This window comes from Epinephelus moara, chromosome 18 (genome assembly GCF_006386435.1).
Source record: "Epinephelus moara isolate mb chromosome 18, YSFRI_EMoa_1.0, whole genome shotgun sequence".
Taxonomy (NCBI): Eukaryota; Metazoa; Chordata; class Actinopteri; order Perciformes; family Serranidae; genus Epinephelus; species Epinephelus moara.
Window position 1 is genome coordinate 15,512,770 of NC_065523.1, and position 27,348 is coordinate 15,540,117.

General features: G+C 42.7%; 1 protein-coding gene across 2 annotated transcripts in view; it reads right to left on the reverse strand.

Annotated features, from left to right (window-relative positions):
• Positions 1-26,406, reverse strand: part of lasp1 (LIM and SH3 protein 1) — a 36,971-nt gene extending 10,565 nt beyond the window's left edge. Inside the window, exons 1-4 of one of the 2 annotated variants that reach the window (XM_050069595.1) lie at positions 26,075-26,406; positions 17,017-17,111; positions 10,587-10,671; positions 3,841-3,954 (exon numbers count right to left, since the gene is read on the reverse strand). In XM_050069595.1, coding sequence (XP_049925552.1) covers positions 3,841-3,954; positions 10,587-10,671; positions 17,017-17,111; positions 26,075-26,143 — 363 coding nt within the window. In that variant the 5' untranslated portion in view covers positions 26,144-26,406. The remainder of the gene's footprint in view (positions 1-3,840; positions 3,955-10,586; positions 10,672-17,016; positions 17,112-26,074) is intronic. The other variant, XM_050069596.1, reaches the window with a different exon arrangement.
• Positions 26,407-27,348: the final 942 nt, after the last annotated feature.

The window sequence follows — 27,348 nt, forward strand, 5'->3', positions numbered from 1 at the left end:
GCGGATTGCAAACAATTTAAAGGTGCATACCGCCACCTACTGTACAAGAGTGTGCAACATCATGTCATTTAGCCTGTTTCTTAAATTCTACTCATCAGCCGAGTACGCTTGCAAAGCAACATGGGAGTTCTGAAGTTCACGGGGAATTCAGTGCGAGAGCTGTGGCGAAAATCAATTCTGAAACTGAAATTTTTCCGGCTCCGGTTTCCAAAAAACTAACTAACTTGGCCATTTTAACCAATCAGAAGTCAGAATCAATACCGGAATAGGGAAATGTGGAAAATAAAAACAACCCGATCCACAAAAATAGCGCAACCTAATTCAACAGCAGAGGCGCCTGAACGACCAACTACACTACCACGAAAGCAGCGACGAGCCTGCCAACGGAGTAGCTAGCAACAGGAGCCGCCTCCTTCGTTGGTCGTTAGGTTGAGCAGCTGGATATGCCATCCAAAGACAGCAGATAGCTCACAAATAAAGTTTGTGTGACATATAGACGAATTCAGCGAGCGATTTGTGTATGCCGCCATCTTGCAGTGGCGCCATTGCTGCGGTGACATGTGTCAGTCATCAATTTATTATGCTGTCATTGTGAACTGACTCTCTACAATGACAGCATCATGAATAGCTGGGTTGATGATGTTAGACAGTGGCCTCCGGTAACTGATGAAGGTATCTTAAATGAGTACTGATATTAATATAGAAATTAATCATTTGTTTGACCGATAAAGTTAATTGCCGTTTTTCTGGTCATTGGAGGCCAGGCGATCAATAAAATATTCTTGAATACCTAAAACAAAACGCAAACATATGTTGTTGTTGTTTTTAGTCACGTAGCCTGTCCATAATGATTAAATGTCACACTGCTAGCTTGCTAAACGTCAGCACACGTAACGTATGCTAACGTTATATTACACAGTGTTTAATGATACAGTCTATTATTTCCCTGTTACTCTAATCTTTCCTCCTTATCGCTCAAACAAATGATTAATTTCTATATTAATATCGGTACTAATTTAAGATACCTTCATCAGTTACCGGAGGCCACTGTCTAACATCATCAATCCAGCTATTCATGATGCTGTCATTGTAGAGAGTCAGTTCACAATGACAGCATCATGAATTGATGACTGACACGTCACCGCAGCAATGGCGCCGCCGCAAGATGGCGGCATACACAAATTGCTCGCCGAATTCGTCTATAGGGTATTTATGTGTGTCTGCCCACTCAATTGTGACATTATTTTATGCATATGATACTGATTTTGTATCTTTACAGATACCATACAGATACCCCCCATTCAAATTAAAGCATAACTGATTTGAGTACAGGCACGAGAGCAAATCTGGGTATATAAATGGTTGGTTTGCGCTGCATTCTTCAGTTGGCAGTTACACCTAGAGTAAAGCTACTGAAGACCAGCAAAATCACAGTTTTCATTTATTCTTTCAGGTGGGTAAATGTCACCTAAGCACCTTCAGATTTTATCAGTAGTGTACCCTTAATAGATAACTTGTTTATATAGTTTGTATTGTGCTTCGTGATATTGTTTGAGGGAACTGTAACGTAAGGTAACTGCATACGAGTGGATGCAACCGTCACTAATGCTAGCGTAGTTCCTCAGGGATTTAAGCTGTTATTACTTTAATTTTGACAATCTAACCTGTGACAACACATTAGCTGAGGTTGTAAGGACTGTAACTGTTGGTAGCTGTTGTTGATTTTGTTTAAATATCTTGAATTATAATTTTATGGGTTATTGTTGTTATTGTTGTACGATTGAGCTAAGCTAACTGACGCTAACGTCAGCTGTCACTTGCTGCCATAGCAACAGTAAACATTCACATACGGGCATAAGTGCAGAGTGCAGAATCAAGCTTCGTTGTAAATAAAGTTAAGATATATTGTATTAAACACAGGATGTGGGATTTTAGTAGTTAGTAAACTTTTAGAAAAGAGCTATTTACCGTCGCTCTGACGTAAAACAATGGAGACAGGTAATAAAATACTGCGGTTATCCTATCTACATGCAATCGCTGGCACTGGAGTCTTCCAAAAACTTCACCCTGGACTCTGGTTTCAAAGAAAAGCGGTTTCGGGGGCCCAAAAGTGCGGTTGCGTGTGGCCAAACAGCCAAATCGCATAGAATAATACACGGTTTCAGAAGTACACGGGTCCATGTGGACTAGGCCTAATAATAGCAAGAATGTTTTATTTGAACTGGTGACTAGATTGCTTTTGTTTAGCCATGGCAGAACTATTCAGTACAGTCGATGCCCCGGGGTGTAGCAGTAATGTTGACTGTCGAGCGTTTACAGTGGGAGAGAGGGAATCGTGGGTGTAGCCCGCTCTGTATGTAGCCACGTCAAACCCACCAATAGAAACTCTTCTCTCATCCATCAGCGTAGGCCCCGCCCATTAAGTGCAGTTGAACTTGCAAGAAAAACTTTAACTCGCAAGCAAAGAGGACTGATCCGCAAGCAAAACTTTTTAACTTGCAAGCAAAGAGTACTGATTTATAAGCAAAATGATCACACGTTTTTACTTACAAACTTGATTTTTGATTGCAGTTCAAGAAATATGCTCTCAATAAACAGTTTTATATGATTGCAACAAAAAGACACAAAAATACATCCATACTCCACCTGCTACGACATCAATTTAACACACTGAATCGTCCGGGGAAAAAAAAAAAAAGCTGGCAAGGGCCGACTTCTGCCAGTAGTGCATGACACACCGAAAAACTAGGGCAACAGACGCTCATAGAAGGCCTGACATTGACCAGTGACTGACCGTCAGCTTGGTGTGTCAGAGCCCTAAGGCCTGCGTTTAAGAAGGTGCTGCCAATCACAGGAAGTGAAATATAGAAAAGGATTAAAAGCTCTGGTGGCGAAATTTATTAAGTCTTTCAAACAACGCCAACATAAGTATTATGCAAAGTCTTTAACTAAGCATCAGATAAGCATGGCCTACCTGAAACTGTGATATCAGCAATTGTCAAGGAAAGAAACTGCCCTTTCTGTTGTGCTTCATATAGACCAATTATCCTCCACAGAGCAAACTGTCCGTTCAATATTGGCAGAGAGATTATATTGATATAGGGAAACTAATCAACTCACACCAGACTGGCTTCACACCAGGGTTTCAGGGGGGAGCACAACACCAGAAGAGCTCTAAATGTTTAGTCAACATACTGAAAATCAAGAGCTCTTCTGTTATGATTTAAAGTCACGGGTAACAGAAAAATAAATATGTGTTACGTGTTTGTAACACCACAGAAAAAAGTGTCATTAACCATCCAGCCAAATTTGAATGACTGAAAAAAAAATGCCAAGTTTCTAAAATTTGATTTTAAAATTGTAAAAAAAAAAAAAAAAGAAAAAAAAAAGAGCTGTATTCTCCACTCTGAGACACAAGGGGCATGTAAGGTGCTGTGCAGCAACCAACTATTGATAGCAGTTAACTGAAAGGTACGTACATGACGGCTATTTAGCTTGTGTTTTTATGACACAGTTGTTGAAGTATTTATTAGACTGAAAGAGCATAGAGAAATTGATGAATGTACCAAACACTCCACTCAAAGGGGATGAACGAGACGACACTGATGTGCTCTAACATTGTCTTTTAACGTAGCAGGGGCGGGGTTATATGAAGGAAGACTCCAGTGTGTCAGCGAGCCATGACTTTAGGCCGGCCCAATAAAGATCCTGGACACAAAAACGGTGAAAACAAGCATTTCCCGACAGATATAATGTGTTTAGAAAGAAATCTCTGACTTTAAAGCAATGAATGAACAGGTGGACTGAAACATGATAGTATTTGGTAACTGTGTTGCTTACACTTACATTGCTGATTTGGTTCTGCGTTTTCTTAAATCTCTCCAGCTCCGGCGTCTCTGCGACCACAGTGAAACCTTTCCCTCTATTCTTCTCAAATTCCTCCTTGTATGAAACCTGCGGAACAAACATGAAGCATGTTAGAAACAAAACTAGGGGTTAGAAACATGCCAGGCAAACAATACGTGCCCACATTTTGGCTGAAATGAGAACGCGCGGCCAGTTTCAATGTGGTTGTGTGAGTCAACAAGGAAATCCGACAAATACTGCGCATATGATTACTTATACATGCTGTGACCTAGATTCTTTCAAAATATACAGATTAATAAAGAAAAAAAAAATCACAAAAGACAACTGATGTGTCTTGGTATTTTTCTGCTTCTTTCAAATGAATGTATTATTTATTGTCGTGTAGTGCTCTTCATCTATAGTATCTGTCGTAAAAAGTCCACTTTATAAGTCCGTGTACTTGGCTTGTACTTGGGATCGGTCTTGCACTTTAATTTGGTGTGATAAAGGCTTTTATTTGGCCTTAAAAATACTTTTACAGCAGGGAGGGAAAATGGTTTTATTGTTGACTTTATTACAGCTTGACTCTGTTAGATGAAAACGCTGAAATGTCACCTTGAGTGAAAATCTCTCCTTTTTAAAGTATTTTCTGAACCGAGGATTGACATTTTTTAATTAAATTATGCACGTGCTACTATAAACATTTTATCACCTTTTCATATAGTTGTATTAGTTGAATTTTTCACTATAAACTGAAGTTTGAAGACAATATAACAAACTAAGTAGTGGCCTTTTAATTCCCAATACCTACTTAGCAGATAATAACCAAAATTGTCTTACGCATAAACTATGACTGAAGTAAGCATTAGCAGTGTGTGTGTATGTGTGTGCGTGCATTATGAGTGCAAGCAAAGTAAGGCTGGCCCAACTTTTGTGGTGACGTTCACTTCCTGTTTGCTGGGGAGTGAAGGCCTTACATACAGGACGTGGTAACAACCATATATGGTCATAATGAGAGGTAGTGTGTGACAAACAGTGTCTGCGTGTGCGAGTCTGTGTTTTTCCAACCTACCCACCCTATCCTGACCCTGAGGGCAGAGGAGGAAATGTCCAGCCCATGCAGCGTCAGACAAGAATCAAAAATTACAATGCATGGATTTCTCCCTCGCTGCTGCCCTGTGGCTGCTCTCAAGTATTCAAAGCCACAACCACATACGCCAGTTTACAAACCTGAAACAGGAAAGTCAGGTACTTCTTTTATTTTGAAAGAAACAACTACACGTGGCTGGCTCCTCTCCACCTGATCTCCTCGGCTCTTGTCATGACATTTGAAACAATGACGAATCACTTGATTCAACCTCCCCGCACCAACCAAACCGTTGGTCCTGCCTCCATGGTGACTGCACCAACTTCCTCCACTGTGTAGCGTGCAATAATGCACTGCATGCATTACCAACTAACAAAGCCCCGCCGCCTCCCCACATCCACATATTGTCTGACACTGCTGAACAGAGTGCTGACCTACCCTCCTCTCATCTCCCAGCGCCTCATGATGACATGACATGGCTGTGATTCACAGATAATGTGTGTGTGTGATACGTCCGTCACCCCTAGCGTGACGTCCACTGAGAAATTGGGTGAAAAGTGCGGCTGATCCTTATTCCACGGGAAATTATACACGGCTCTCAAGCCTGCGCACAAAGATAAGTCACGAAGAAGATTAATGTAGCCTCGGCCCATCTTTGTCCTTCAATTCTCGCTCCGCTCCCATCAGTCAATGTATGATCCTCCCCCTATTTTTATTTCTCAGTCTATCTCCTTTGTCTTTTTGAGATCTGTGCAACAGCTTCTTCTCCTCCAATCATGCCTCTGCTTTCTTTCCCCACCCACACTGCCTTCTCACTGTGCTCCTTTTTCATTCATTCATATTTTACTGCCTCAACAGCAGTCGACGGAGTCGTCTCGTAGAGCTGCAGCTCTTTCTCATTATGATCCTTTTCTCCGCTTCTATTTGCATTCCTCCAGCTTTCCTTCCTCTGGGGATTTACTTTTATCTCTTCCTCTTTCACCCTGCACTCCTCCCTCTTTCTCTTGTGTTGGTGCCTTCCTGTCTCTTCTTTTTTTTTCCTCGCTCATGTGCGCCTCATTGCTCTCCTCCTCCTCCCCAATTCGCTCTCTTCACTTTCTTTATTTCTCCTTCTCTCCGTCTTGTTTCTTTCTGTTTCCCCCCACAAAGTCTTGTAATGAGGTGTGACAAACCTCTACCCTGCTACCATAGCAATAGGGTTCCCGTAGCAACCCAGCAGCAGTGTTGATGAGGAGTTAGTTGGACACAGTTTCTGTATCCAGTGGCACAGTTTCCATTGCCTACCTACAGAGAGGAATAGGTTGCCATCTGTACTATATAAATACGGGATCGTCCTGTATTGTAAAACTCTAATGCCCTGTGCCTTACTGAATCAACACGTGACACGACTTGTGCCGTATTTTCCTGCACGCCCTACTCTAATGCATTCACTGCGTTTTCACATGCTTGGAATGACATACAATATAATAAAACTGAAAGCGCGGAGAAGGTTTAAATCAGAATTTGCGCAAGAGAATGGCAGGTCTTTCACTCTTCGTCATTAAAAGATTATTTTTGTCTTTTCTTGTCTGACTGCATTCTCAACTCTGCCCATTATAAAATAAACTCAGCAGCACACCTTAAATTGTGTTTCGTCATCTAGTCTGACTATGTGTTATTGATTTGCCATACTTCTTTCAGATCACTGACGTTAATGAGGTTTGCTGCCGAATTCAGCGTAATGTTTCACTCAGTAGAACTCTGATTTAAATCAATCAGCCGTTATAAAAATGTGTAAACTGTGTCGTCAAGGCAGATGAGTGGCGCATTAGCTGGGAAACATCATGTTGCTTTACTTTACATGGATTAAATTAATAATGAACTATGTAAAATGTTTGCCAAGTGTGTTAACATCTGTTTATGAGTCCCAAGAAATCATAACTCATCTTTTAGAAGGAGTAGATGTGTACTGTAAGCTAACTCAGGCAACATTAAATCTACCAATATGTTAATGTAGCAAGGCAAGCTAATTGCTAACATGCTTGGTTAAAAGGTAAAAAACCAATGCCTTGCAATGGCTGTCAGAGATGGCAGAGGTTTGAGGTGTAACAGGTGGTGTGTTCAACGTTTTATTTCCCGGTTGCTCTAAGAAAGAGGATTAGTGTAATGTTCAGTACTGTTATCATTGGAAAACGCCACTTCTGGTTCGGAGCTAGAAGTCACTCACGCACACCCGCACACATACAGTGACAAGGCTAACTGTTAGCATCACAAAGCTAACGTCACCCAATGGTTATTAACGGGTTTAATGACAAGATTAAAGCCATTTCAGTGTCGCTGTGAGTTGTGAGGTGAGGTGTTAGATGTAAGCAGCTGCTGCTGTGTTAGCTCATGCTTGCTGAAGTGATGAGGAGAAGAGCACCTCCGAACTTTAGAGACGTTCCATTAGTATTGCCTCTAATCTATGTAACGGCAGCATCAGAAAGTTTGCTGATTTTTCTTATGTTAACTTTGAATTTATGATTTAATAGACTAACTGGAGCCTTGTTGTTGAATAAAAGATTTTCAAACTGCACTTGCTTTCTGCTTTTGGTCAACTGACATTGCTTTTCTTATGTTGTACTTTTTGGTGCAAGAGTCCAACATTACACCAACTTCAGTTTTGAAATGGGTAAAAAAATACTTTTTAAAATATCCCAAGAAACTCAAATTTTCTGTAGTTTAACAAGGAGCTCTTTAAAAACAACATTTTCTTTAAGGGTGTTTGGTTAACTTGCAGCAAAATCAGCACATTTTTCTTCAGTTTCTGTACCCAAAAGCAGATTTGAGCAATTCTTCTCAGGAGAGGACTCTGTTTACTGTAAACTGTGTTCTCTTTTTAAGGGGAAGTTTTTAATCATAAACCATTTTAGACCAATCTTCCTCTGTTAAAAGCTTTGGGTATCTCTACTGAAAACGTAGTTTCCTGTCCACTATGACTACCGAGAAAGAACATCAGTCTTTAGTCATGCCTCCACAAATCCTTCACCATCAAACACAGACATCTTTTGTATTTTAATAATCTCATTCTTAGGCAAGTGACTATGATAAACCATTAGTATAATGACTGTCTCTCTTAGTGTATGGTTGATTGTTTGTGGGGGTTGTTTGGATACACAATCCATGTAGAAAAACACCATCTGTCTCTCGATCCCTCAGTTATCCCCCTCCCCACATGACCACTGACCCCACCCCAATACTCCACAAAAACCCCTTCTCACACACAATCCCAGTTTCATCCGTAGTGTTTGACACTGACACTCGGATAAGACAAGGGAAGTACTTTCTTTGATAAGCCCCTCTAGAAAACACTCTCCTCTGCTACATGTTAAGAAAACAAGCCTCTCCTTCAACTGTTCCCTACGGATCCTTCCCTAGTTTCTTTCTGAGGAGTTAAAAGTCACCCAGATTAATATACCACTCCCTCCAGCATCTATCGTTATTTTTTGTGATTAAATGAGTGAATTTAAAGAGGCTTTTCTCTGAGCTGTGAATGTTTCTGTAATTTTTCCTTAAAAGGTGTAATGCAGCTTCCAAGAAGTTTGTCTGTAGTTACTTTAGTGATCACTTTGATAGACAAGTTCCTGAAATACTAAGGAACATGCTCCAGACATCAGTGCATGAATAAGAGAAGTGAAACCTCACATGACAGGCTCCAGGGTTGACAATTGTCTACCACTTGTTTGCTACCATATATAATAACATTTTATAGCCTCTCCATGTGTGATTAGTTATGCTTTCTTTAACATAAGACAGCTAACCTGGGAAAACATTGTTAAAAGTCGGTTGGTGAGTGCAAATCTCTCTGACTCTCTATCAGAGCCATCTTTATCAAGGCAGTAACACATGACCCAGTTCAGATGGATATTTTGGTCTGATGAGGTTTTTTTTATATATTAGATTCTATTTGGGTCTTCGTTATTTTAGCTTCTGGAGACAGAGTCATAGTAGTGTTTTCTGTGGTTACAAATCAGACTGGGGACCTAAATCTGGGGGCTATTTGAAGACAAACAGGTGCAGAGATAATTTGGGAGGATATGTGGTCAGTACGCTGGGGTGGCCCTGCAAAAAAAAGGACTGCAACAAAGATGCAACGAAAAGAGTAGTTCATCTGTTCTGGGCCACAGCAAACATGGTATGGTATGACAGCACACAATTTACAAGGCTATTATCCAGTTTGCAACCATCATAAAGAAGCACAGAAATGACAGCCAGACACATTAACACTGCCGAGAGCTGCGGCGTGAAACAAGAGGGCTGTTAGAGTATTGGTTAAGCAGGATTATTATAGAATGTGTGTCTTATTTGAGTCTGGGTGTATCAAAAAGCAAATCCCACCTTACATTTAACCAATCAGTCTCATGGAAGACTTCGGATGACCTTCATCTACACAGATTTCAAAGCGTCAAGGACCTACATCTGTGATTTTCAGGAAGTTCAGCTTCCACAAATAGGTTCAAATGTGGTCAAGGTTCAATGTGGTCAAGCATAGCCAGAAAGTGAAAACGCACTATTTCCAGACTAACCTGGTTCTAATCAGGCAAGTTTTCAGGCTGAGCTAAAACGCGAGCTCAGGCAGAATTACAAAACTCAAGTGAAAGGCCAGTTTAATCAAACTAAAAAGATAAATGGGCTTTCCACTACAGTTAAAAACATTTATGCTGCAATGCTTCCTTACGTAACAAGGGCCCTTCTTTCCAACTGGCAATAAAAGGAAATGGGAAGTGTTGCAAAGCAGAGTTAAGCAAGATCCTATTTCATATTTCCAATCTATATAAAAACAACAACAACTTTTTAATATAATTTAAAGCCACAGTTGGTAACTTTTCTGAAAATAACAGTCTCATTTTTGGTACAACTGTCACTATATTCTGACAGAAGTACATGAGACAGATAGTTTGAGTAAAAAATCATGTCCCTACTCCTCTTCCTACTGCCTCTAATGCATCACTAGAATCAGACTGCAGCACGGCAGCAACAACAACCAATCAGAGCTGAAGAGTCTCTAATGCAGCTGTCAATCATGTCTGTCAGCACTCGAAAACTGCAGTCTAACTGTCAAATTAGGCAGCGCTGATCAAATAGGAATCAAGATTCTGTTACTGCATTGCCTATTTTAGAAATATATTTAAGTGTACTGTTTAGCTGTAAAATGAGAACGTTCGTGACCTGGCCGCCATGTTGGAAACGGCTGACTTTAAGACTAAGCTCCGCCCACTGGTTAAACCAACTCTCATCTTACAGCTGAACAGTGACAATAACTTTTGTCATGTCTCCATGACATCGTATTAATCATACTCTTACATGATCATCAGCCTTCTCTTCAAGTCTCTTACTTGTCCACTGGCAGTCAATTGCATGCTTGCCTTCTCAGGTCTGTCCTCAAGCTGTGAGCACGCAGTTATCTTGTATGTACAAACTTGAATTACACTGATTGTTTTATTTGAAAGGTGGCTTTGTGAGCCAACAGACAAGCCCAGATCAATTTTTACGGTTAACTCAAGTCAGGCTTTCCAAATTAAGCATGCCTCTCTATTGCTTACCCTATGGAACAATGCCAAAATGTGTGCAATCTGTGTGTGTTTTTCTGTTGAAAGCTGGAGTTTGGTAGCTACTAGCAGAAAGAAAGAGTTACCGTGCTCTGCATTTTGCTCTGCTTTTTGAGGCGGAGGTTCTCTGGAGTGTCAGCCACAGCGGTGAATGATGTTTTGGGGTAGTGTCTGTAAAATAAACACACAAAACAGCAAAGAAAGTCAGTACACAGTAAATACACACAGGCAGATGCCAGCTTTTACTCAGACTCCCACTGTGGCGCTCATGCCTAGACTCTAAGAGGAAAAACCAGCATAACTCAAGCAGTGTGCAGTCTGTGGCCCCACAGTGGGGGCATTTGTTATTCAAGGTGGTCCTGAGGTTGAGTTAGGAGCCCCTGTAGACAAAAAGCATGTCAGTACAACACACAATGCTCTGTCAGTGGGAGCCAAGGTAGTCTGAAAAAGAGGAAGTGCAGGCTGGGGCTGTGTGTGGGGGGGGACGAGAGCCTCAAGGTTGCAGAGTTTTGGAGGCGAGCCATAGCAGGTGTGGAAAAAGCTTTCCATGCTTACAAAACACAGGCACACATTTGTGCACATACACTCACACACACACAGGCATAGCCCTATGGGGGATAACAGGAAGCAACAGCACTCTGCAGACACAGCAACAGGGTCAAAGAGACAGTGGGTGAGTGTGAATGATGTCATGGGCAGCCCCTTTCAGCGGAGCATGAAGGCGAGTCTCTTTTTTGAATGGATTCTGGGAATTTTCTTGACAGTCGCAGACCCATAACCACCCGATCTCCTGCTGCTCAGGAGAAAATGCTCGGCCTGAAACAAACATAAATACACACAAGTAGGCAGGACACACAGACATGCACACATGCAGCACACCAAGCATCCTTCCAAAAGCCATTCATCGCACGCTTATTTATTGATTGCCTGTCAATGGTTTGTGCGTGCGAGGCGTAAGTCAGTGTTTTTATACACTGGAGGCTTACGGTCCACAAATAATGGTGCCTGCCAGTTCAGTGTGATCCTTAAGGCAGCAAAACCACATGGCTGAAATCCAGTAGGAGGGGAAGAGTCCTCACAGCTTATCTAACAGCTCATATGGACTGCAGTTCCCAGGCTGCCTCAGGGTGCCGGGTGACCTCAAAAATCTTCAACCACTATCTGTGCCTCTGGGTAACCCATTTGGACTATATGTTTACCGTTTCCTTGACGACATGGTAAACAAACTGAATTAGCATTCGGCCTGGTGTGATTATGGGATGTAAAAACTTGAACAAAAGGATTGTGGTTGGCGCACTTTACATAAAACACTGTTAAAAAAAGATACAGGAGCCACATTAAAGAAATCCCCCAAAATAATTTCAGAGTAGGAAGCGGAACGTGGATGTAGTTGGAGAGGTTGATTAAAGTTGGCGTTTCAAGCTCTGTGATATACAACGAACCCAAGCACTTGATCCCTGCTTTCATCCCTACAACGCAGGTCTGTGCACGCTCAGGCCTTTACAGCTGCCAGCGCTCATTTTCCTGAAATGGCAGCTATCGGCAACATTCAGATGTAGTGGTTTGCTACGTTAGTAGCCGAGGCCGGGCAGGCTGCGAACAAGCTGATCAAACAATGCAAATGAAGCTACTCTTTCATTGTAGTGAGGTATCTAATCACAGAGGCAAAAAGGTGCCTCCTACAAAGACACACCACTGTCTTTTTCATTTGTTAGTCATATATTAAGTCCAAACCTCCATAATTCTCTATGACATCTGAAATGAAGAGGCAAAGTGGCTACTAGAGTTCTACCGGATGTCACTTTTTTTTTTAACATACAAAGCTTTTGATGTCTGTCGTCACATTTTATGCCATCATCACTCATAAAAAAAGCCAAAATTCTCAATTTGATAGGTGATTTTTTGCATTTAATGAGTCTTTAGAGATTAGATATTAGATTAACTTTATCTAATGAATAAATGTAATTCATCCTCCCTTTGAGTGCGGCAAGCAGGAGAGCAGTTTTATAACCCCAGTGAAAGTGTTTTGTAAGGGGCACCAACAAATGTGGATATGGGCAGAATAATAAATGTTTTAATAAAAATGTGTTGTGAATTTTGGCAATTATTACATCCATGTTTTTCCAATAATTTTGGCTTCTGGACTTTACAATGCTCAGGAGTTTTCGGAAATGTTAGGATTATTTCAGAGACAGGAACAATCCTACGCAGCCAGCACTGGAATCTAATTCTACAAAAAGTATGACACTAATAATATTAGTGCAGCCTAATCTTTATCTGCAGCTGTGCTGAAACACCAAGTTTAAACAGAATGAAAAGACAAATGCTGATTTAGGATTTATATGTCAACTTTAGGTTGGGCTCACAGCTAGAGGGTTAAAACCCACTGACCAGCTGGGGCCTGTCTGTGAGGACTTCGCATGTTCTTCCCATGTTAGTGTATTTTTTTCTCCGGGTTCGCCACCTTCCTCTCAAACCTACACTACGTGAAACTACAAATTTTTATCAGGTCTGAACAGGGCTTTATCTTAATGCTCTTAATTTCCATTCATCAGTACTGTCATTTCCGTCTCAAGAACCCAGCCTTCATATCTGTAAGGCTAATCGATGCTGACTGGCAGTTTTTGAAGAATATAGTTGCATAAGACGAAAGCATATCTGCCATAAATGTTGCCCCTTTAGTCTATTTTACCAGCAGTGTGTTCCTTTTATTTTAGGGGGTTCTGTACTTTGATCAAAGCTCCGTAACTAATAATATACGCTCATGTATTCTCTGGAGTTGGGCGTGTCTGGTTTGTGGTGGAAAACACGCTTCCTTTCACAGAGCATCACTGTGTCTGAAAACCCCTGCTCGTCTGAAGCAGAGGGGTGTGTGCGTTAGAGCCACACACCCTCACAACCAGTGTCTGTGTTAACAGCGTTGCTGTCATCTTCAATGTGTCTTTAGAAACTGTCCTTGCACTTAAGGGTCAGGAAATTGCTACACAAACACATAACATGGTTGAAGATACAAGCTTGGTGACTCAGTGGGATCTTGCGATGCCTGTCTGTGTGTGTGTTTGCGTCCTCGTGCCTGTTTTGAGGCTATGAGTGAGTCACAAGAACACTCATCTATCTGTCAGGTTGTATAACAAGGTAATAAGTCGCAGACGGGAGTGGGTGACACATGCACAGACTCAGTTAGCCCTGTGAACGCTAAAGAGGGAGTGAAGGGGCCACGCATGTGTAATCACACACACACGCACACACACACAAACCGCCTACTGTGCAGGAGGAGAGGCCTGTTTGCATAGTGGAACCAGGAGATGTTGTGGCCGGCTTGACCCTGTGAGACCTGGAAAGGTTGCAATGCATCATTCAGCAGGAACATTTCATCTGCATGTAAAATCTGGACAGAAGTCTCATCGAAACACACACATCACAGGAGAGGAGCTGTAGTTAGTGGAGGCAGCATTGACGAAAAGAGGAAGAACACAACAGGCAGAGATGTCTACTATACAGTATGGGAGAATCCATTATACAACAAAGCTCATATATCTTTGAACGAGAGCCCGTTCCCAGACTAATACATGAGGCAGCACAACCCAGGAAGCAGTGTCACGCCACATTGTGAAAGTGGTTATAATCTTCACCGGTTATTTATCAACAAAATGATTAAAGATAGCGCTAAATGGAAGAAAACTGACTGGCACTGTAAATGATAACACTAAATCAAGACATGTCTGACAACTTTTAATAACACCACATTGATGTTCAAATTAATTTCTGGACCATCAGTCATTAAGGCAGCTTCCAACCAATGGCTCCCACAGTCTCCTGGGGAAATGAAGAATTTTTCTGTCCACTTATCTGTCCTCCTAAATCTCCCACAATCCCCCCCTGTGACTCCAGCATCTAATCAGGGATGGGACTCTCAGGGAAAAGGTGGGTGGGAATACAGAGAAAACAAACAACGCCTATATCAATTACTGAGGACAAATATAGAGGAGTAATGATAAAGTAGTTATCCCACAGAATAATGACAGAGAGCATAGCCTGAATTCCTTTCCTGAAGCGGGAGGCTCCTCTCTGCTGATGATGTTTACTCGAACAAGGCTTGTTTTAAACAAACAAAAAGAGGCATAATAAACAGGCTCTGAAGGGCCTTGCTCCTGCTGGCGCGGGGAGCAGAGGGAACATCAGAGGCAGGAAAGAGAAAGGAAGCCACTTTAGTCTGTGAAAATAAAAGGTGATAGAAGGACGACACCTGCTGTGGCTGGTTAACACCTTAAATTGAAAGTAAAAGATTCAAAGTATGGACAGGGTCACAGTGAGATTTAAGGACCAAGATGTTTACTACTAATAATAATATTTGAATGTCCCCCTCAAGACACATTTTGAAGAACTTTGCTATGATTAATATTTTGTTTACTATGGTTTTTCCTGCAGCACGGACACAGCGCCATTAGCAATGGGCTGACCTGTAAAAGAGCAGTGTGCATCTAGATGACTTAGCCCTACATGTTTGAGCCCCCATACTTGGAGCGTACCAGTCTTCGAACTCGACCTTCACTGCACCCCAACTACACACCACTAAAGTTTCATGAACCAGGGGCGTTAAGTGTGGGTGCCAGTGGCCCCTTCCCTGCTTCCTACACCCCTACTCGGACCAAACCCATCTTGAACTCTGCCTTAATTTTGATCTAAGCTACACACCTGTAAAGTTTCGTGCCTGCAACTTGCACGGTTGCGACGCAATCGCAGTGAGAAAATCTTTCCACAGACTGACAGACACTTGGCAAAATATTCACAAGAGCTGTGATGGTTGTCGCTACAGTACGTGCCACCACATTTTGCCAAGTTGAAACACACGCACAGACTCACAAACTGAAAACAATTCCAATCGTTGCAACGTTGTCATGGCTGGTAATAAAGCACAAACAGGCCTTTTTCACAGGAGACAATTTGACATGTCAAAGTAGAGAAAGCACAGGTGTAAATAATAAAAGTAATAAGGGCTCAAATCCATTTAGCTGCTTTAGTTTCAGGGTCCTGGTGGTGTTTATGCTGGCTCACTGTCGCACCCTCATGGTATGCTGGCGCACTTGAGCAGAACAGAGCCCTCGTTAATGTTATTACAAACATCTGTGACTTTCATGATATGAAAAAATTAATAATCCAATAAGAAAAGTGCCCACTGCATGATTTTCAAGCTTACACATGAAGACAGATGCAAACAATCACCTGTGACCTCGCTGCACTCCAGAATCAGATCAACACATTTGGTGAACCTGGAAATTATTTGCATACTATGTAGGGCTCAGATCTAGAGAGAATTTTGTTTTTTTTCAGTTTCATGTTCTCAGGTTAAAATGTGACCTTTCGCAGAGTGGGGAATATTTCTGCTTGAGAGAAAAGTGTGCAATTATCTTGAGTGGTGTGACCCAATTTTATGAATATATAGAGCCGGGGAAATAAAGAGTGATTTGAAGAAAACTTGGAAAGAGCTCCTCTGAGTTTTTTAAGTCAGTCACACCCTGTCAGTACTTGTTGTTAGCAAGCAGCAAAGACCTGTAATTTCTAAAAGAAAAAAAAAACCCCAGACACATTAATTAATGGCTGTTTGTGGCTAGTACACCTATGACAACACTCTAGCAGCCAAATTTGAGTCCCCCCACCCCATGTACAAGAGGGGAAAAAAAGTGTCAGTGATATTTTACTCCAGGCTTTGAACAAATTACTTGTTCCTGGTACTAATCATAAAAGAAGCCAAAGCCTATAGAAAACAGCTGACCACAAGCCACCATGCTACTATAGAGTTTCCACTGGGGTTGAGAATGACAATGCCAGCATGACGTCTTGATTTACTTTGCTGGCAATAAAATGGCAGTTCAGGAAAAAATGCAAAAGAGCTTGTCAGAACATGAAGCAACGCCTTCTTTCTGCATTCCCTCGCAGAACATGCACTCACCCTCCAACTCTCTCTGTCTGTCTGTCTGTCTGTCTGTCTGTCTGTCTGTCTCACACACACACACACACACACACACACACACACACACACACAGAAAGGGAGAAAATCATTATAAGTAATGGCAGAGGGGGATTCCATGGATTCCCGATGAGCCTTTAGTGTGTGAGTATGTGCTGAAGCGTGAGTGGACATGCTAGTTTTCAGTGTGTCCGCCTGTGTCACTGTAGAGGAACTTGAGGAATTTCCTTTGTTGATTACCCCCCCCCCCCTCCCTGCCGAGGAGGGGGAGGAGGGAGGCACTTTCCCACACCACTATGGGCCTTTTCTCTGAGGGGGGAGCTGGAATAGTCACTGATAAACAGCAGAGGGATAGAGGGGGCCTTAGTTGGGTTACAACATGATTACACACACACACACACACACACATTTGGAGGGTCCTATTTCCGTCTGTGGACAGATTAAACACTGCTGTCAGAGTCTTTAGGATGCGGGCTGAACCAGTTGGGTACAGAAACATGAAACGCTTTCAATGACATACACAATATGATGAGTTAGGGACAACTTACGCATTGCAGTATGGTTTCTTCTCAAAGCCTTTGTAATTCTTCATGTTTAGAGTCATTTTGCAGACCTCGCAGCTGAAGCATCCTTTATGCCAGTACTGTCAGAAACAAAGAGACAGAGAAGACACAAAATGTTGAGGAGAGAGAGATTTGAGACAGTTGTTCCGCTTTACACAAGATCCAAAAACACCACGTGCACAAAAAAAACCCCAAAAACGCCCATACACCAGCTAGCACAGGAAAGCTAATTGAATGAGTAAAGCCAGAACTACTTTCTATTCCCTGGAGGTCTCACAGGGACGGGAGCTGGATACAGACTGAAAGAATGGCAACTGTGTGAAATAAAGTGAAGCAATGTGGAATCACAGTTGTTTGTGTGTGCTGATACTTAACTGATACGAAGAAACCAACATCCCCTTTTGCTAGCAATTCTATTTATAAGTAGATAGGGCTGGCTGCACTGGTGTGAGAGGTAAGGAAGGAGCTGTAAACTTTGTGGCTATTAAGTATGTGTCTGAATTTTCACACCTTTAGAGATACTCCGAGCTCAGACGTGCAAAATGATTACTTTTTGTTTTCTACATATACAACAGAGGTTGCGAACACTGCACTTTGGCTGACATCCACCTTTTGGACTCCCTTTCTGTCCGTCTGCTCATCTCTGCAGGCCTGCATGTTTCTGTACCTCCTCTATCCATCTTCATAAGAGGCCGTGCCTCTATCTCCCTCACCACCCTTTCTCCCTTCCTCCCACCCGCCCGCCCTCTCGCCTCCTTTCCTTTTCTCTCCTGGCAATGAGCTGATCTGCGGCCTGAGGGTTCAAAGAGGGATCGAGGGAGGGAGGATTGGAGAAAACTGGAAGGAGGGAGGAAACATGAAAGGAAGGGGCTGGAGAGAGCAAGAGGAAGGGAGGGGTGGGCAAGCCAGAGAGAAAATGCCAGAGAGTGAAGCAATGATCTGGCTGCTCCCACTATCGTCAAGGGAAGGGAGAAAGGAGTGAAAAGACAGAGAGAGAGAGAGAGAGAGAAAGAAAGAGGGAGTCCTTATTAACATGGCCTCAGGGCACTCTGTCATCCCTCTCCATTCTTTTACCCACTCTTGATCACTTTCTACACCAATTGCCCACACACAAAACACTAATCTTCCAAACAAACAGCGCAGCAAAGACGATTCAAAACAGAGGATAAGACTGCACATCAAAGAATAACATCATCACTTTCTAAACGTTTCACTCACACACACATGGACAATGCATGTTTGATTCCACAAGGTCTTCTCAGGATAACACGCAGGCCTTGCTGACAGAAAAATCCATCACACCCCTGCCTGCAGTGATACAGTTTGATAATAAGCATGTGTAACAGCACTGATAAACAGCTGGCAATAAATCACCAGGATGTTGACGTTTGCTGGCTGTGAATGCTGCAGATGGACAGTAGACACAATCACGGCTGCGCTATGTATGGAAACATGACCAAACACGCAGCACAATGGCCATTTCACTTCCTCCCATTGTTGAGCAGGAATATGGCTTCAGGCCGGTTTTAAGAACAGTCTTGTCTGTTCTGTTGCGACGTAACGGACCACCCAAGGTGGCGTGCAATGACAACAGGCAAAGTGTACATGTGTGTCATGACATGGGTGTTTGTAGCTGTAGGCCAGCAATATTGTTCTGAGGCATACAAAAGAGGCGGCTCACAGTGGAAACCGAGCCTGGGCTCTGCTCGGCGGGGCTGTGATCCACAGCCAAACACACTGGGCCAAGCCTTCCAGTGCAAACTCCTTATCCCTCTACAACCCAATCGGGGCCTAAGGGAGTTGCAGATGGACACATCATGTTACTCTTTCCACTGCTCTCCCTCTCCATTGTTCTGGCTTGTACTGCAACAGCAAATCCCTTTACAAACAACAGCACAGTGCAGGCAGATTCCATTTCCTCTAGCTTCAGCTGATTTGCAGCTGTGGAGGCTGCCATCTTTGCATGCATACCGTCTAGTTCATCTACGTGTAGTGCAGCAGCCCAGTATGATATTCTCAACAGAGAATGTTATCCCGTTCTCATTTCCCCAAATCTATGATAGTGATAAAGCATGGATAAGCTGACAAAGTACAATGCTAATAGAGAGGTGTGAGTGCAAATGCTGTTAGGGGAAAGGTGAGCCTATCAGCTGAGAATGGACTTTGACACTCCTGTAATTTCCCTAAATAAATATTGACCTTGGGTTTATTCCAGAGCACAAGTCTGCTGAACTCAATTGTTTAGCAAACTATTCCTAAGCCCAACCCAACCTGCTAACACACATTCTACCAAGACAACCCTTCCAACCCTCAGGTGAACTGAGGTCTGGCTCAAACTTAACTGCCTCTTAGATGAAGCGACAACAAGAAGACAGCCCTAACACAGGTGCACAAATGCACTCAGGCCACACATGGAGGTCACTAGGGCAGTATGTATCCACATTTGCAGCATAGTGTGAATACTGAAATGTGAATACATCGCTGACACGTTAAAGGACAACCTGGTGAACTTTAACTTTTAGTCAGTATGCATTAAACTGCTGCAGGCTCTAGCTGTACGGCTGAGCACACACTTTTATATTTTTTCTGCTGAGTGGTGGTTGCAGCTTCTCAGGGATAAAATCAAATGTGCGTAGGGTGGCATAATATAATCAAAAGTGGTCAGTCGAGAAAAAAATTTGAGACGCATTCTAATGCCACATGTGAACCACCACCTATCTCATCTGAACCCAGACGCGATCGGAATATACAGAATCTGGTAGGATTATATATTACATCTGGGACTTATGTTAAGTCTATGATTAAGACAGACGGGTGCCAAACAGGAAGGAAGGGAAAAACAGATGCGGGGTTGAGAAACATCCCAAATGTATGTTTGAGAGGCCATCCAGCACTTAGCCTTGTCCGGCCCCAGGAAAACCTGGCTCTTGGGTGCTGAGGCAGGATCTGGCAGTCAGCTGGAAAATGAGGACACTGCAGAGACGGAGCCCTAGAAATAAAACACCAATAAAAAAATTAAAAAAAAGCACTGTCTCCCTGCATTAGTGCAGCTCAAGGGCGCATGTGTATGTGTGTGTCTACATGTATGTGTAAGTGTGTGTAGTACTGTATGTAGGTTATATGTCTCAGTGCATGATGCATGTGTGTCAAATGGGATTCAAGACTCCAGTCAAGAGCAAAAATGCTCAGTCAGCCTCGCAGCTCCTTCTTGGTGAGAACCAAATACAAGTTGGCCTGGACAAAAGCCCTGCAGCGATGTGGGAGGCCAACAACAACTTCAGACACCGTGTATGCACACACATCACACACAGAGGGAAACTACAGACTGATAGGAGTCGATTAAGTGACTAGACCAAAATGCTGCAGGCCTCTTGTGTCAACCACTTCCTACATCAGTATTGGTGTGTAATCTAAATAGGGCACATTTCTCGCTTCATACAACCCACTAACCACAGCAACACATATACCAAACCATTATTAGAATTTTAATAGAAACACTAGTTGGTAGTATTGTTTAAGTACCAAGTGGCTTATAGAGCGGGCGCATATAGGGACTTGACTGATGTTATTTTCTATACTGATGCGATGAAAATCTGTGACAATTATCATATCATTTTTATATAAAAACAAATCATCTATGCAATCTATAGACTGTGCTAAGGGGATTTTTGCAATCCAGTCTTTTGGTAGTCACCAAATTAAGCATCAGACGATTTTAGTGCCTTATAACACTGAAGGACAGGGACCCCAGGGACCCTGATAAAACGTTTCATAAATCAGTAACAATTAACTTCAGTTTAAACCACTTTGTTTTATGCTGCTGATTAGCCCTGCAGTTTGAAAGATGCTGTGATGGCTCTTTGACTCAGACTCTTATTTTAAACCATAAGTGGCTAAATTAATCAGAAACACCACCATACACACACACATGATGGGGCATTACAGCATCTTAATCTGTGTATATGCGAAAGATTATTCTTGCGAAAGATGGAACATGCCCGAAGACAAAGTGCCCACATCTGGCTGCTGCTAATAAAAGAAACTATCTCATCAAAGCAGGCTGGATAATTATTAGCCTACCTGATGCCGGGCTGGATCAGTTTTGATCCAAGTGAAGGGCTTTGGTACTGGCCAGCAGGCAGACAGTGACTTGAACAGACATACTATGCTAAAGTAGAGTACGCACTTAACACACTTTCCAAACCACTCCAGACTATGATGTGCACTCAGTAACATACACATTCTGCCGCCCCAGCCACGAGACATTAATAAAAACACAAAAAACTCAGCGCAAACGATGAGAGATGAGCACATTGAGGGTGAAATGCCAAAACACTTCTGCCTTGTCAGAGATCATCTGTATAAATTCACTTTACAAAACCCTGTTGTATGGCTTATATTAGATAGAACTGTCTCTTTGCCTTCCTTTCTATGATTTTTATTTTACGCCACCGCAACAAAGAGAGTCCACATTTTTCTGTGCTGGTACAAATGGAGAAACAGAACATGTGCACTGGTTCCTTTTTCTGATAAACACACAAAGCAGAAGTACCTGGCCACTCACAGCGGAGTCAACATCTCAGGTGATTTTTTTGAGTGTCATGTGTGTTTGTGGCTGTGACTCAGCAAAGGGAGGTGACTGGTGGTGGCTGGACAGATTCCTTACCTCTTGTGGCATTTGGGTAACATGAATCAGCTCTCAGAATAATCTGTCTAAATATAGGCGAGGCGGTAGACAAATTCCTCTAAAAGTGGAGTCATAGGAAATGTGTTCACACTGGAAGATCTGAGAACAAATACTCCTTATTTAAAATCAGAGCCCTTGCACAAGACTGTTAGCTTTAATAATTGGGTTAGGGTTACCATGGAGTAAGTACTCTCCTATATATCCTCATGGCTTTTTGGCTGAAAGGTGGGTATATTGTAGACGGCCAGAGAAAGAGATATACCCTCCACTACACCACTGGTCACAACCCCTGAGAAATGACTTGTTTCACAATCAGAATCTGATCCTTTCGGCCCAATAACATTTGGAAAGTCTAGAAGGACCACACGATTGGACCTTTTTCTTCACATTCAAGTTAGTGGAGCGCTTAACCAGAAGAGGATGGCCTGGCCGGTGGAAGTCTCTTGTGCACCTGCTATATGGGTCACACAGTGCCGAAGCAGTGCCACTTATCAGGGTAATTTTATATGCAACAGTTGAGGTTTTTTGGCTTAATGTGCCACTGAGCTGCCTTTCATATGAATGAATGGGCCCCCACCCTCAATGGCCTCTAATGCTCCTACCATGCAAAGTGGCTGCACCCTTAGTTATGCCTAACTTTAAGCCTTAATAAAATGTAAACAGGCTAGTTATAAAAAAATTCACCCCCTGTACAGTTGTCACAAATGTTAAAATCTGCTATAGAGATCCAAACCGTTTTTTTTGTACCAGGCTGTGAACAAGTTTATTTCTGCTTTGAAGTTGGGCATTTCAACATGGAGGGCTATGGGGATTGATTCCCTTTTGGAGCCAGCCTCCAGTGGTCATTCGAGGAACTGCAGTTTTAGGCACTTCTCCGCTGGCTTTATTTTTCAGCCCTGGAGGCTGCTGCTCGACCATGATGTAAGCTCCTTCATGCCATAAAGACTGTGCAGAGCTGCATAACTTGCATACTGTACTCTTCTGACCTTTGACCCCCCCCCTTTCCAACAATTTCCTGGGATTGAGACGCAGCAGTACAATTGAGGCTCACATCTAAACCAGAGAGCCCACACTGAAGCCAAATAACACAGCAGCCGATTTGTTAGCTAAATAAAAATGGACCCCAGGCAGTTGTAGCTGTGAAAACTACAGTACAGTACAACAGTATGTGTCAGATACATCAGCGTCGAGTGAAGCAAATGGTGTATGAAATCTGATTACTACACACACTTTCGTTAATGCCAGCTGTGTCTGAATTTTTGAGATCATGTGAACCAAGTAGTGCAGCCACTTTTTTTCTACTACCTACTCAACTAAAGACATACTCTGACATCTCTCCACTTTGTGCATGTATAGGTCCTGTTTGTGCATGTGTGTGTCTTTCAGACCTGTGTGTAATTGGTAAGCAAGAGTGAAAACAAAAGTAAATAAACTTAAAAAATAAACTTAATAAACTTAAGTTTATATAAAACGTGTGATCAAATTCCTTCCTGCAATTGATTATTCTGTGAGTGTAACATCAGGGAACAAAAGCAAGACAGTGTATTTCTTTCTGTCTGCATTGTAAAAGCCTTCAGCGACATGCCGATGTGAGGGAAATAATCTCTCAGCTCTCTTTTGTCCATCCATATCTCTTTTGATTCATCCTCCACTGATGGTCTGTTTTGTTTTGAGAGAAGCTGTGTCTTATCTATGATACTTGGTGCCATGTGGGAGATCATTTGTTGCATAAAAGCTGTTTCTGAAACAAGCAAGCAGGTCTAGCCTCCGAAGAAATCTTGCCAATATCGTGTATAAACACTTATCAAGATGTCTTGACATTGCTAACATATTCAAGAGCCAGTATCGATGTTTGTGCTTCATACTTAGTTATTAAAGGATGAGCTGTTGGAACAAGTCAGCTTCTCAGATTATTTATAGGCTTTAAAACACTACATTCACTGAAATGGTAGCAGATTTACTACCCAGGAACCTGTTACACCACTTCATATTCTACGGCATAATGTCTCAGTTAAATATTAATAAATCTCGTGAAGAGATGTAGGAGGGCTGTATCTCTTCACCTGCAGGTAGGAACAGGCTCTGTGATTTAGACATACAATATACAGACAGCTCGTGGAGATAGTGAGTACACAGACACTCCAGCAGAGTCAAGTGTTTCAGTGAGAGATTAGCTTTAACCACTCTCCACAAATCGCTCAATTTATCTTGAAAATACACACTTCCTGAGTGCTGGAAATGGCGAGTAATCTTAAAGTGACACACACATAAATCATTTCACACCTCCAGACATTGCACAGTAACCTAAATATGACCAGTTTTACTGCCAAGGTTTGCATATTAGGCAATGGTAAACACAGCTACTGTGCCACTTCCTTGTTGCAGTTTTTTGGCTTAAGCTCAACAGCTTCAACGGCTAAAAAAGCTAACATGATAGATATGAGCCTGATACTTGAGTCAAATTAGGAACTACTTTCGATCAACAAGTATTTTAAGTACTGAAGAGAAATAACAAGGCAAAACCGTCACCGACAAGAGCCTCAACCAAAATTCACTTCCTGTCTTTACATGTGCTCGGCTGCCCTCCCTCTGCAGGGCCCAGCCCTGCCATACTGGAATGCAGCTGACAGACAAACAAGCCTCTGTGGCTCAGCCTCTCCACACCACAGAGGGATACTATTGAAGAGGACTGTCAGGTAAAGGTATTCATCGGTGGCTGAGAATACCAATGGAAGGACTGGCAGCACCCTTGACTCCTCTGCCTTCCTTCACCTGAGCTAGCCTAGCACACGGAAAATTCCCCAGCCAATGTGGCTTCGGTTGCTTTAAACAAACGAGAAGGGCATTGTGTGTGTGCTTGCCATGGAGAAGGGAAAGGAGAGGTTGTTTTGGCGTGTCTGAAGGGGCGAGCGCTGATGCGGAATGGCAGCAAAGACAGACGGCAGGCTACTCTCCTGAGCTCAGTTCAGAGCAGGGAGACGGCACAGCAGGCCTCTGACAGAGCACGTTTTATGGGAGTGTCTGTCTGCTGGAATGCACTCTGCTTCAGGCCAGATACCAAACACATTCAGGCTGCACTTTTGGCAATTTGGTTCTCATCAATACCAGCAGTCTAACATGCTAACATGACTCGGATTTTTTGGAGGGTTGTGCATGAAGAGGGGGTTCTGGGATGAATCAATTCCAGTCCGGAGCACTTTAGGAAAACATTAGTCATGGTGCATTCAGGAACACATCCATGCAGGGAGCAATAATGCATCCAATCAAGAGCTGATGTTACTTGAGATAATGTGCCTTGTGTGCTCTTTCCCCACCTTCTCTAGCTCTATCAACCCCGACAGATAAGCATGTCTCAACAGGGATTGATTTTCAATAGCCATTCAGACGTCCATTAGACAGATTATCCACTTGCCTCGAGCTCTGCTTTGTTAAAATACATAAACATTGCTATTCATGTGCCAAACATTGCAGACCCCACCCACCTCGTAAAATGGGTGTTGCTTGTATCTTCTTGTTGCAAAGTTAGTTTATCTGTGCAGCAGCATGCAACAAATGCAACACATGATCACCGTTACCTCCTTGTAGATGAAGAGGTGACAGGAGCAAGATGTGCTGCACCAGTGTTGCCTTAAATTGCTGCACACATGTGAATTTGTGACCTGGGCAGAGTCACTGTGGGTACAATTGATGAGATTAGCACCTTGGCTCAGATTAGGCTACTGCTTTTGACTGAAAACTAATCGAGGCGGCTCCACTGATGATCCCTGACTTGGATTAGCCGGTGAATTGGACACAGACATGTCCAGATCAGTCCACGCTGCCCACGAAAAGCTTGGTTAGGGGACTATATTGTTCACACAGAGGTCTCACATCGTTTCGTATTTCAATGGTGAATCCCCCAGCCACAGAAAACGTCTTTCGAGAAGCTTTGAGACCTTAGCTAACGTTATCAATCAGTTTTCTTCAAGGCAGTGGTGCCAGCCAGGCCCGAACCAGGAACAGTGAGGCGCTGGTTTAGGCTGAATCAATACCGTAGCCTTAAGTCATTGTCTTGATGGAAAAAAATATGTAAATTCTGGTTTCTTAAAGTAATTATAGCCACACGGTGAGGTGTAATGTCGTTTCTGGTCCGCGCTCTGGTGCCACCGCCTTCCAGACGTTAAGCTAGCCGTTAGCAAGCCTCGCTAGCGACATACCTGTCCTGTTGGGGTGTTCAATTCATTCACAAAAATATGTGAAAGGTGTCATTTTGAGAAGGCAGAAATCAGTGCAGTCAGGGTACAACAGGGGGGAAGGCGAATAGAGAGTGCTTTTAAGAGAATACTAGGAAGTAAGACGTTTTTCTCGTGTTCTTACCTTGTCCAGACAATTCACTTTTTCCGTGGGGTAAACGACTAGATTACATCTGCTACACAACGGATTCATGTTGGAGGAATGCTCTTCTAGCTAGTTAGCACGGAAACCGCCGATGAAACTGCTTGTAGCTTTGTGCCGTCGAGTCCTCACTTCACAAACGAGCTGTAGTGTACGTTTATGATCAGAAAGACACCGACACTAATCTAGTTGTTTGTAGCAAATCCAGGAGGTTGTTGTTGTCGTTGTAGCCGCACAGCTGGCTGTCAGTCCACTAACCAGACACGGAAAGCGCGCTCCCGCTTCCCCCCCTCTCTCCCTCCCTCGACTGCGCGTGTCCGAGCAGAAAGGGAAGAGGCAGTGTGGGAGGTTCAATTATTTTACTTGGAAGCAAGATTTGATCACTAATTTAGAGGAACTACAACATCTATACATTGGGCATATTCAAACGAGACTCGAGCACTTGTGTGCTGCAACACAGTCCCAGTCTTATGCAACTGTGGACAGATCCATGTCGACCCTTGTGCATGTCCAACATGTCTGTCCTCCTCCCATCTGTGCTCGCATAGCAAACTCATGCGATCATCTTCATTGTTGCAGGTTTTTTGGGGCTTTACCAATCCAATGATCTCAAATCACATTTTTACACATCTGCCACGTTCACGGCATGTCCTACTTGATGACCATGTGATACATTTGCTTAGGATGACACCTGCTGACGAAAGAGCTGTACTGTCGCTTCTATAGCCCCATAAATAGGCCCCATAACATATTCTTTTGGGATTTCCACCCCTTTCATGTACAGCTAGGAAGTAATTACAGTATATATTAGGGGAGACACCACCCCCAATATTCAGATATGTTCAAAATGCCGCCCCCCTCAAGTATCGATACCAAATATAAAGAAATAAAAAGCTGTGCTACAACAGGCAACTATCAGAATCATTATTTTCTGCTCTAATATTACAGTGGTGTCAAACACTGTACTGTCCTTATTTCATTACTACTTCAAATGTATTAAGAAATGGAAATGTAATGCTAGTGTTATGCAGGCTATATCACTGTTGATTGTTAGTTCTGGTAAAGTGTTAGTATGTCATTAAAAAATGCCATAAAAAGTCATAATGTGTGCATTTTTCCCGTGCGACCCTCTCTCATATGGTGGCTCCCTAAAATGGTACTCAGTCATCAAAACTTTGAGAACCCCTGAGCTAAGATTTTTGTTCCAAAATGCTCCAGAATGGTCAGTTTAGCTGTAGAGTTTCGAAATTGTCAGG